At 48.6% G+C, this 11,666-nt stretch overlaps 1 protein-coding gene across 1 annotated transcript; it reads right to left on the reverse strand.

Annotated features, from left to right (window-relative positions):
- Nucleotides 1-5,643: 5,643 nt before the first annotated feature.
- On the reverse strand, nt 5,644-10,528 carry NUDT10 (nudix hydrolase 10). The gene is made up of 2 exons (XM_054718508.1): nt 9,853-10,528; nt 5,644-6,783 (listed from the first exon to the last, which is right to left on the reverse strand). Coding segments are annotated over exons 1-2 (483 nt in total). The 5' UTR covers nt 10,335-10,528; the 3' UTR covers nt 5,644-6,782.
- Between the last annotated feature and the right edge of the window lie 1,138 nt (nt 10,529-11,666).

Raw genomic sequence — 11,666 nt, forward strand, 5'->3', positions numbered from 1 at the left:
TGAAGCACAATAAAACAAGGTATGCCTGTATGTTATTAGAGTGGCAATTGCTGGCTACATACTGGGGTCTCCTGGAAATAGAGGCTCTCTCAGGCCCTGGGATTGTGATCCTCCATATTCAGCTAATTGTGCCTTGGGCTTTGGAAGAAACACCCTGTAAACGCATCACAGTCACCAAAACCTCTTTGCTATGGTATAGAGCAAATCCTGGGTCCTCTGGCATATGACATTTGCAGGTGGGGATGGCTTTCCCTGTCCTTAGTCCCTTGCCAGAAGCCATGGGGCTGAAACAGGTCACCTCGTGGCTACCTAGGGATCCTCTTGGGATCCACTGAGTGGGTATCAAAGGGAGTTTGTATGCTTTATGAATAAATTGCCATAATCATGAGTATTGCTGCTTTTCATCCCTTAACCGGTATGTCTCAGATAAAGTAATGAACTCAAGGCGCAATTGTCCAAACTCCAGGCAGTCAGTCATCTTAGCGCTCGATTCCCTGGCACCCTCTGCAAATTTTATTTTATGTTATTTTTTATTTGTTTTCCCTCTGCAAATTTTAGACCCTAGGCCCTTGCCAATGGGCTGGTTATCTTGTTTGTCCAATGGCAGCAACATAAATTCCTTATCCAAGACTGTCCATTTTTGGGTAGAGTCTGGGAAGCTCTTGCCTCACAAATAAGAAAATAAAAATCAATGTCACACATGGCTCTACATATACTCAAGCTACAATACAAGGCTTCATCAAGACAGTTCTTATCCCCTTCAGAATTCCAGACATTGTGACTAAGGCAATCAACTTCTCAGAATACACAATACTGGGCAAGGCATTTGATGGAATTTTCACCTTTCTTACAGACTTCAGGCTACAGACCTCACAGTGTACCTTAATGGCTTATTAAACCTGTTCCAATTCAATTAAAGAAATATTGTACATTTTAGCCATCAAACACCAGGGATGAATTGTAATAAAGAGTCTGTCTCCAATTTTCTTTTTGATGTTTGACTGCTGACAGCTTTTAAGCCTCACTGCTCACTCTTCCCCTTTGGCTCTACATCTGGGCAAGCTAATAAAAACCCTGGGTGCTCTCTCCTTTGGTGCCAAAGGGAATTTTCAAACCATGCAAGCCCCTGACTGTGCATTGGAACCCTCACTTTAGCCCCACCCTTTAACCACAATAAAAATCCAAGCCAGTTTCCTTTTCTTGCTCTCTCAGGAATTTTTAAACCAGCTTTGGAAGTCTGTTCTGCTCTCCCCATAAAGCATTGTTATGTAAGTAATAAATCTTTGAATATTCTCTTGGCATGTAAGTGGCATCAGTCTCAACATCTGAACCAAATTTTTTTATGGGGCCCATTGTGTATCTTCAGAGTGGCCACAACCTGTAGCCTGTGTTTATAGAAAGAATTCCTAGCTGGGTGTGTAAAAGGCAAGTGGAGTTGTAGGGAAATGGCTCCTCTATGATGGCCTGGCACCCTTGCAGGTATCCATGAACTGCAGTTAAGCTGTTTTGGTTTAAATGTCTTGTGACCTCCTAGAATGTGAGAAGATGGAAGGCTGTAAGGAGCTGCTATATGGCCATCTCCCACACACCTCGTTATCACCCCTGGGAGGTTGTCATGAGACAGTTTCTTATAACCTACCAGTTTCTGATGGGGCTTTCTGTCCTGAGGGCCTCCCCTCCCCAAATAGAGCTGTACATATAAAAGCATTCAACTGCATTCAAGATTTGGCTCCTCAGTAATGGAGTATCCCAAAACTTGTGTTTCAGTTATAAAGACCCTTTTGTTTCTGTGTTGTCTTTTAGGATATGTGGGATAAGAACCTGGGAAGCTGGCACCTTTGGCTCATTCTTCTTTGTACTGTGTATCCTAATATATAAAAACCCTGGGTCCATCATGACCGGAGGCTCAACCAACTGGAAGTCAGTCCTGAGGTCAGCGCTGGGTTGCCATGGTGACCCAGCACTGACTGCTGAGGGGGCTGTGAATCAGGCCCAGAGAGAGGCCTGAAGAGAGAAGCAGGGTCTGATCCGTAGTCTCTGTGGCAGCTGTTGGTCAGCACTTGCCTCTCTCTTTCTCTCCTGGCCTGGCCAGCAGCTGTGCCTCCATTTCTCTCCAGGCCTCCACCCAGGCTGCTGATTAGCCCTGCCTTTCTGATCAGACCCTGTTGATAGGCCCAGAGACACTGTCATAGAAACCAACCAATCAGAACCAAATCTGGGTCAACTGTGAAGAACAAATGGCTGCCTAGGAGGCAGAGCTTTTGATGCTGACTGGCATAGAAACCGACCAATCAGAACCAAATCTGGGTCAACTATGAGGAACCAATGGCTGCCTAGGAGGCGGAGCTTTTGATGCTGACTGACATAGGAACCGACCAATCAGAACCAAATTGGTTGGCAGAGGAGGGCACTTGGGGGCAATCAGGCCAGCAGGGGAGGGCAGTTGGGGGTGATATCAGGCCAGCAGGGGAGGGCAGTTGGGGGTGACCAGGCCTTCAGAGGAGGGCAGTTGGGGGCCATAAGGCCAGCAGGGGAGGGCATTTGGGGGGCACCAGGCCAGCAGGGGAGGGCAGTTGCGGGCCATCAGGCCAGCAGGGGTGGGCAGTTGGGGGTGAGATCAGGCCGGCAGGGGAGGGCAGTTGGGGGTGACCAGGTTGGCAGGGGAGCAGTTAGGTGTTAATCAGACCAGCAGGGGAGCGGTTAGGGGGTGATCAGACTGGCAGGCAGAAGCGGTTAGGGGCAATCAGGCAGGCAGGCAGGCGAGCAGTTAGGAGCCAGCAGTTCTGGATTGTGAGAGGGATGTCCGACTGCCAGTTTAGGGATCAGGCCTAAACCAGCAGTTGGACATCCCCTGAGGAGTCCCAGATTGGAGAGGGAGCAGGCTGGGCTGAGGAACCCGCCCCAGTGCATGAATTTCGTGCACCAGGCCTCTAGTATAAGTAATAAACTGTCTAAATCTAGAAGTAGTTCATTGTGTCTTTACCAATTGAATCACTCAGGTCTTGGCCTTGTCTTATCTACTTTGTGTGAATTTGTTACCATATAATCCTGATTGCTATCTATGTTTTTTACCCATAAAATAAAATATTTAGCATACTTGTATTTATTCAACAGTTCTTAAACTGAATAGGTACTGAGAGCTTACCATATCTTTAAATCATTTGTATTTGGAAAGCCTTCAGTGAATTATCAAATGCAGCTGTGGGGCCAGTTCAGTACCTGAGGAAATATCTTACAGTACTTTATGAAGATAAGAAGTTAGGCATAATTGGCACTGGAAGTTTTTGAAAAAAATAGAAACATAATTTATAGACAAAATATTCTTCCCAATAAAAAGAAATTTGAGTACAGACCATGGTCTTATGGTCTCTCATTTCTTCACATTTAGAGTACACAAACACCTGGTAAAATAATGGAGATGTATTTTTGACAAGTAAAAGGTATGACAATCTTTTATATAATAACTAGAGGCCCAGTGCATGATTGAATCATGCACATGTAGGGTCCCCTACACGCTTTCGCTTTTGATCACGGGGGAGCTGGGTGCCTGTCCGCTGGTGCACCAGGCCTTTCAGAAGCCTCCGCCACACTGGAGGCTTCTGAAAGGCTTGGTGCACCAGTGATCAAAAGCAAAAGCGTGGGAGCTGGGTGCCTGTCCGCTCAGGCACCAGGCCTTTCAGAAGCCTTAGTGGCGCCAGAGGCTTCTGAAAGGCCTGGTGCACCAGCGGACAGGCACCCAGCTCCCACACTTTTGATGGTTCACGGTGTGACGTGAGCTCGCTGCCCCAGAGGCCCCTTCTGTGCCGCAGCACAGCCATGGTGCAGACGCTGAGCTCAAGCTGCCACTGGTGACGCGAGCTCAGCGTCCTGCCGGCCCAATCGGCCACCCCGGCCACCCCGAGTCCCGCCCCCCCCACACCTCCTGGCCAATCGCGGGCATAGCAAAGGTACGGTCAATTTGCATATTTGTCTATTATTAGGTAGCATACACATTATGAGTACCTGTGGGGTACCATGTTCCAGGCTCTGTGCTAGTCTGGGTCTCTAAGCTACAGAAACTCAGACATTCAGGCTAGTAAGTATAATTTTTATAAGAACTATGAAATAAAGCAGTGAGACACCTGGCAACACAAGAGTATATCTTACCCTAGGACAGTGGTTGGCAAACTCATTAGTCAACAGAGCCAAATATCAACAGTACAACGATTGAAATTTCTTTTGAGAGCCGAAAACCAACTTCTGTGCATGGACCATGAGGTTTCAATCGCACTGTATGTGTGTGCCCGCACGTGGTATTTTGAGGAAGAGCCACACTCAAGGGGCCAAAGAGCCGCATGTGGCTTGTGAGCCGCAGTTTGCCGACCACTGCCCTAGGAGATCAAGAAGTGCTTCTCAAAAGCAGTGTTGTTAACAAAGGTAGGGGCTATGATTATCCCCATTTTACAGAGGACAAAATTGAAGACTGGAGAAGTGAAGTAACTTAGCAAAGACCACACAGCTAGTCAATGGTCAAGCCAATTTTTAGCCACGGCCTGTTGGAGTCCAAAGCACTATTTGTTTTAACTTACAGCCACCACCTACAGTTCTGTTCACCTGGCTTTGTTTGCCTCCAAGTTAAAAAAAAATCTGCTAAACTTATTGTGAACTCAAGCTGAAAAACAACTTAGGGCCTCCCATGTTATTCTCACTTTGTGCCTGCTTCTTCTTGACCCATGTAAAATGTTAGGATAGTCCCCATAACTGTTGATTTCAGCAGAGTTTCACTGGCTGTTCTAGAAGGTTTTGGCCTTTACAGAATTCTAAGCACAGTTCAAAACTGAAGGAATAGGCCCTAACTGGTTTAGCTCAGTGGATAGAGCGTCGGCCTGCGGACTGAAAGGTCCCGGGTTCGATTCCAGTCAAGGGCATGTACCTTGGTTGCGGGCACATCCCCTGTGGGGGGTGTGCAGGAGGCAGCTGATCGATGTTTCTCTCCCATCGATGTTTCTAACTATCTCTCTCCCTTTCTCTCTGTAAAAAATCAATAAAATATATTTTTAAAAAAACCCTGAAGGAATAGGTATGGTATGAAACGGAAAATGGTTCAGTGCAGTAAGAAATGTTGACTACTTAACTTTCCTGTTTTATATATACCTACTTTCATATATAACTTTAAAGTTAATAAATGTGCAACTAGCAAGTCTGAAGCCACTATTTCCCTAAAAGAACTATTCAAAAAGGGCATTTGTGGGTTTGTGTAAAATTCCATAACTTCCTCCCTGGACACCACACCCTTTTTGATTTTTCACATTTTATATGAACTGGACTGTGTTGTCAAAAATCCTGCTTAACAGAACATGAGAATCTATTCCTATTCTCTAATAGGTATAAATAAGAATTTAACTCTTCCTATTTTAATGAGCCAAATTAGAGAAAAAGAAAACCCCCTAAAACTTGTCTGTAGAAAGGGAAATACTAGCCACTCCAGGGTATGTTGCTCCTCTCTTTTTCAGCATTTGACCTCTTGGGCCAGAAGTGGCACTCCAGAGCCAACATTTTCTAAACAATCAAAAAAATTTTCCTCTTTTTCTTTCCCCCCTGTGTCTTATATATTAGCTTTAATAAGAATACTGATAACTTTTTAAATTCACTTTTTTTTTATTATGGAAACAGTTAAACATACAAAAGTAGAGAGAAACATATAATGAACCATCATTTAACTATCACCCAACTTCAACAATTATCAAGTAAAGGTCAATCTTGTTTCATCAATATCTTCAATGCAATTAACATCCAGACTTATTATTTTGCAGCAAATTCCAGACAACATACCAACTGTAAATGTTTGAGAATTTATCTATAAAAGATAAAGTCTCATTTGTTTTCAACATAACCACACCACCATTTATCCCAATATCAAATATCAAATCATTTTCAAATTATCCGGACTGTCTTATAAATGTATTTTACAGTTTGGTCAAATCAGGGCCCAAAAATATCCATATATTACAACTGGTTCATATGTCTCTTAAGTCTCTTTTAATCTATAGGTTCATCCTCCCATTTCTTTCTTTCATCCAGGTCATTCATTTACTGAAGAAACATCTATCCTATAGAATTTTCTACAGTCTGGATTCTGCTATCATCTCTCTGGTGTATGTTTCTCTGTTCCCTGTATTTTCTACAGATTAGGATTTATATCTAGAGGCACAGTTACATTTAAGTCCAAAATTTTGGCAAATATATTTCATAGGTGGTATAATGTACTACCATCAGGAGGCACATGATGTCTCAGATGACATAGATATGAGTAAGAATTTTTGCTTTCTGGTATCTCACAGATGCCTTGAAACACTTGACACCTGATGTACAAAAGCCACATGTATGTTAGAGAGCATTTATTGTACTAACACCCAATTAGAAGGTGAATGCTTTAACACTCAGTGCCATTACAAAATATTATTTAGCGAAATCTTCAGTGATATCTACCATATTTCAAGTGATGTCTTGTATGCTAGATATATAAAAAGACCAAGGAAACAAGGTCCTTGCACTCAAGGTCATATAAGCCTGTGGGAAATACAGACACATAATAATAAAAGCACAAAAAAGGCCATAAGTGCCAAATTAGAAGTCTGTACAGATACAGTGGCAATGCAACAACCTGGAGAATTGTCATTGTAATAAACAGGGAAGAACTGTCCAAAAGCATAGAATGAGCTGTGTTCTTGATGAAAGAGCTCACCTGTGCTTCACAATTCCACTCACCACTGGGTTCACATTCTTGATTCTTTCAAAGTAAATCTGGAAAAAAAAGTCTCATTAATAGTTTTATTGGTTCATCAATTCCTCTAGTCAGCAAATGTTTATTGGTGGTCTACTATGGTTCATTAACCACTTTTTTTTTTTATTGGAAAAGCCATCAGTGAATTATCCAATGCAGTTCTGCTGTGAGGCCAGATGAGAGCCTGAGGGAGTAACAGATTGTCTCAGCTAACATATGAAGCTAAGAAATCAAGAATATACTAGTAAGTAGACATTTCTAATCTCTGGATCAATGACAGATGTCTCCACATTTTAGCCACTGGTCTAGCTGCTGAGGATATGGGCAGGAATCAGGCTGGGTCCTAGTCCGCCGAGTTCACAGTCTACCAGGCCAACAGTCATTCAGAAAGATGGTTACAATACTAGAATGATGCTGAAAATACTTCCTGTTTTGCTTGGTGCTTCCACAAAAGGAACCCTGAAAAAGAAAACTCTGGCCAGCTGTTAGTCCCGTGGTCTCCACGAACACACTCTCACCTCCCTTTTCCCAGTAAGCAACTAGTGATGGAGGAATTGCTTTTTCTTACAATTGGACTCAACGCAATGGGAAGTGAGAGGTACAGCTCTAGCTTCAGAGCCCTTTCAAGTTTCTGTCCCAGAAGGTGCCTCTAATGTTGCTGGTACTTTACAAGCTGCTTGTTCCTGCTCCTTCATCCCCCTGCCCCAATGTTTGATGTTTCTAAATATAAAACTGTTAACATCTTTACCATGATCTCAAATGAAAATTTACTCCAACATGTCTTCTTACAACTTACTTTAAAGATAAGAATAGGCACTTGGACAGTTGGGAAAAAAATTAGCCTCAAAAAAAAAAAACATGCTGAAAACAAATTTCTACCTCATGTCTGAAAGTATTAATTATCTTCGATCAATGTACTATTTTCTGGGAGGGGTATAAGATGAAAGACTCATCTGCACATTTTTAGTGCAATCACCACATAAGTAATGCATGGGTGCTATGTAATGACTCTGTAAGCACAAAATCCCAACTGTGTACTAAACTCATGGAGAATGGAGGTTATAGACACCATTCCATTTGCTACCGTCCCTGTCAACTGTTTTAGTCTGAAGTTTTGGATCTCTCTTTTGCTTTTATTTTTCATTTAACCTTTTTAGACTGAACTCCAGAAGCACATATACCAAGAACTGCCCATGTGAATTTGGAAAATTAACTTACAGTGTGATAACTGTAAAATATTCTGTTGTGATTTAGAAAACAAAAAACCTTGGAAGTTTTACACATTGCATAAATTGAAGATATTTTGGCAATCCAAATATTTCTGATTAAAATATAGCAAACACAGGCTAACAACTCTTAAGTGTTGATAAACATCAAAACTGTATTTTTCAACTTGTCAAATACATAGCATAGAAGTCAAAACATGCGATTTTTGCATTATTATCTCTAAGAACACCATGGACAAATTAAACCTCCCAGGTATTTGTGGCAGCATTTTAGATGCAGGCAGTTTTCAACCCTTGTTCTGTCTGACTTCAAAGCCCCAATGTAGTTTCTACCACATCCAACTGTCCCTCATGAAACCATCATGTTTTACTTCACTTTTCCACTTCTCAGAGTACTGTCTGCCCACAAACATAGGAGACCTGCTAACTTCAGTGTTAACAGCTTATCAGGAGGCATGCCTAGGGGAATAACGGTAGTTCAGGGGAGACCCAGGTATCTCAGCTGGCGGTCCGGATGGCAAGCAAGCGTCCAGGCCAATGTGAGGGTTTTTCACTCAGCACCCCATAGAGATTGCGTGTGACAGACACAACGCGTTTGTTCTAAACCAGTGATGGGCAACCTTTTGAGCTTGGTGTGTCAAACTTCACCAAAAAACTGAGCATAACTCGGGAATGGAGACTCTAGTCGCAAATGTTTCATGCTCAGGAGCAGCAAATGTTTCATTGGCATGCGGCCGCGTGTCATCAGAAATGGCTACGCATGTCAGTGCTGACACGCGTGTCATAGGTTCGCCATCACTGACCTAAACATTTCAGACAGATGGCTCAGGTGTCCCTCCACTCTGAAAGTCTGGAACAGCGGACCATCAAGAAAGGAACCTCCCTCGGCTGGGTGTCACCAGCGCCCATTCCTGTGGCTGCCCATCGCCGGGAAGTTTACCTGCACCGCTGCTAAATCCAAACGTGCGCAGTAACTTTCTTTCCAAAGCTAGTTTACCTGGAGAACACCACGGTTGCTCTGGGGGCCCTGAGACAGGGCGGGGGGGGGGGGGGGCTGGAGGCGGAGCCTGCTACACGTGCTCCGTGAATAGTTTCCCGGATGAGGTTCAGGGTGTGCTTGGCCAACAACACCTTCCCGGGAATACCTCCTCTAAAGTCCTAGTTTGTTAAACTACATCTGGGCCGCCTGGGGAATGGCCTTCTCAAGTGAGCGGTCAGAACTCGGCAGTTGTGAACCATTTTTGCAGATCAAGTTCTGTCCCTATGAATAAAGCAATTTCTGCAAAGGGCGAATGAGATGACTCTGCTGCTGAAGGTAACGTTATTGTCGAGTAGGGCAAGAGCACAAGAAGTCCAATTGCTTAAATAGCTTTTAATTCAAAACGGCTCATGGAAACCCATCCCCACCGCAGCAGGGCTTGCTGACGAGGGCTAACACTGCGAACGAACGACCGAGAAAACAAGTTGGGAAAGAAAACGGAGGAGGGGTGCCAGCCAGCCCCGGTGAGCAGGCTGTCCCCGCCTCGGCCCCCCAATCACGAGCCCGGCGCCCGCCGTGCGCGCGCTCACACGCCCCCCGCGGGCCGGGCGGCCGCCGAGGCTCCTTTCAAAGCGCCCGGGAACCAACCGGTTACGGGCGAGAAGCGAGTCCGCCCGCGTCTGCGAAACGGGCAACTTGTCCACCGAGGGCGCTTGGCAGGTGAGACAGTTGGCAAGCGGGCTGGCGAGTCTGCCAGGGAAACAAAAGGCGCCCCCTCCCCCGGGGAGCCCGCAGGCACCGGGGGTGCGCGGGCCGGGGTGCGCGGGCCGGGGGTGCTGCGGGCGGGCGGGCGGGAAGCGGGGGTCTGCAGGAGCGGTACATACTAGGGGTCGCTCCCGGGCACGGAGTTTCCGTTGGTGGGGGGACCGCCCAGCTTTAGTTTCTGCAGGTACTCGGCATGCACGGGCTTGTGGCACTGCAGGACCTTGATGGCATCTTCGACCGTGAACCACTCTCGCTTCCTGCCAATGCTCACCGAGTCTTCCCAGTCCTCCAGGACCTCGGTGACGGTCAGGACGAACACGTAGGTCCTGTGCTTGGGGTCCTGGCTCTGCTCGAAGACGCCCAGCAGCCGGCCCAACTTGCCCCTGACGCCCGCCTCCTCATACACCTCGCGCACGGCCGCGCCGCTCGGCTCCTCCTCGGGCTCCATGCCCCCGCCCGGCACGATCCAGCGGTCCGGGTAGCGGCTGCTGCTCACCAGCAGCACCTCGTCCTCGCGCTCGCTGCGGAAGCACAGGCACGCCGCCCTCTTCTTGAAGCCCTCGGGGTCGTACGTGCGCGTCTGGTTCGGCTTGCACTTCATCCTCCAGGTTGCCGCTCCGCGCGCTCGCTCGCCGCCCGGGGTCGCGTGGCCGCCGGCTCGGCCGCTGCGGAGGGAATGGGCCGCGGGCGGGGCGGGAGGCCAGGCGAGCGCCGCAGCCCCGAGCCCGGAGCCTCGGAGCCGACCAGGCGGGGGCGGGGCGCGTGGGGCGGGGGCGGCCGCGCGGACGTCAGTCAGGCCGCCCGCCCTCCCTCCGCGCCGGGGTCCGAGCGCACACGCCTGCGTGGACCCGGCGCCGCCGCCGCCGCTCCGCACGCAGCCGCCCCCCCCCCCCGCACCCCGGCGGCTCCCGCGCGCGTCGCCCCCCCCCCCGCGCCGCCCCGCAGGGTAGAGGGCGGCGAGGCGGCTTCGCGTGCGCGTCCGCGGCCGCGGCCCTTTCCACGTGCGCGTTCCCGCTGGAGGGCGCGGGGCGGGAGCGGGGGTCTCGCGACTCCCGCAGCGCGCGCCTGGGGCCCAGTGCGCAGGCGCCCCGCCCCTCTGGCTGGGACTGTGCTGCACGCGGGGTGGTGACACGCCCCGCACGGGGACTGGGGCGGGCGCCGGCTGTGCTGCTCCGCACCGCCCCGCCCCGCCCCGCAGCTGCAGGAAACGCGGGCGGCATCGTCCTCCGCACGGGAGAGTCAAGTGCATCTTCATCTCCGCCCGCAGGGAACGGTACCTGCTCGCTGACACCCAGGCCGGGCGTCAGGACGATCCTGGCCCTCTGGCACCAGGTCTTCCCTGATCTTTGCTGAGTCATGGCGTGCAGTCCCATTTCTTTAACGGGCTCCTCACCCTGCCAGGCACCTGGGCGCAGCCCATGGCTGGACGCTCCTCTCCAACCCCTCCCCTGTTCCTCGGTGTCTTCTTCAGTAAGCCCCTCGCCTCCTTGTATTTGCATCACGTCCCCCCAACAGCTGGAGGACCGCCCCTGTAGTGTTTTATGACACCCCAAGGAGCTCCACCCTCCACGCCCTCCACCCTTCTCTCTCTCCTTGGTAAGTGCTGGTGGGGGTTTGGGAAACAGGCCTAAGGGAACGAACCCCTCATATCTACATTGTGGTGTTCAGAAGCCTCCTGGATGGGGCTGCAGTGAGACCACTGGGTGCTCTGGCGGCTCTCTGTATGCTCATCCCATCCTCTAGGCCCAGCAGGGGCCCCACCCCCAGCCAAACATTCAACCAGGGAAAGCTTCCCTTCGCCTGCTTAGTTTGTGCATTGTTTTCCTGCTGTAGGAGTAGCAGCAGGAGCTTATGGAGGAGGCCTCTGATGTCGCTCAACCTTTGCCATATGGCCACTTGGTGCATCTGTGTCTCCCCCTCACCCACAGACACT

The sequence above is a fragment of the Eptesicus fuscus genome, chromosome 1 (genome assembly GCF_027574615.1).
Source record: "Eptesicus fuscus isolate TK198812 chromosome 1, DD_ASM_mEF_20220401, whole genome shotgun sequence".
Lineage (NCBI taxonomy): Eukaryota > Metazoa > Chordata > Mammalia > Chiroptera > Vespertilionidae > Eptesicus > Eptesicus fuscus.

Excerpts from the sequence above, each read along its gene's own strand:
- NUDT10 (XM_054718508.1), bottom strand. The coding sequence starts at position 10,334 with ATGAAGTGCAAGCCGAACCAGACGCGCACGTACGACCCCGAGGGCTTC.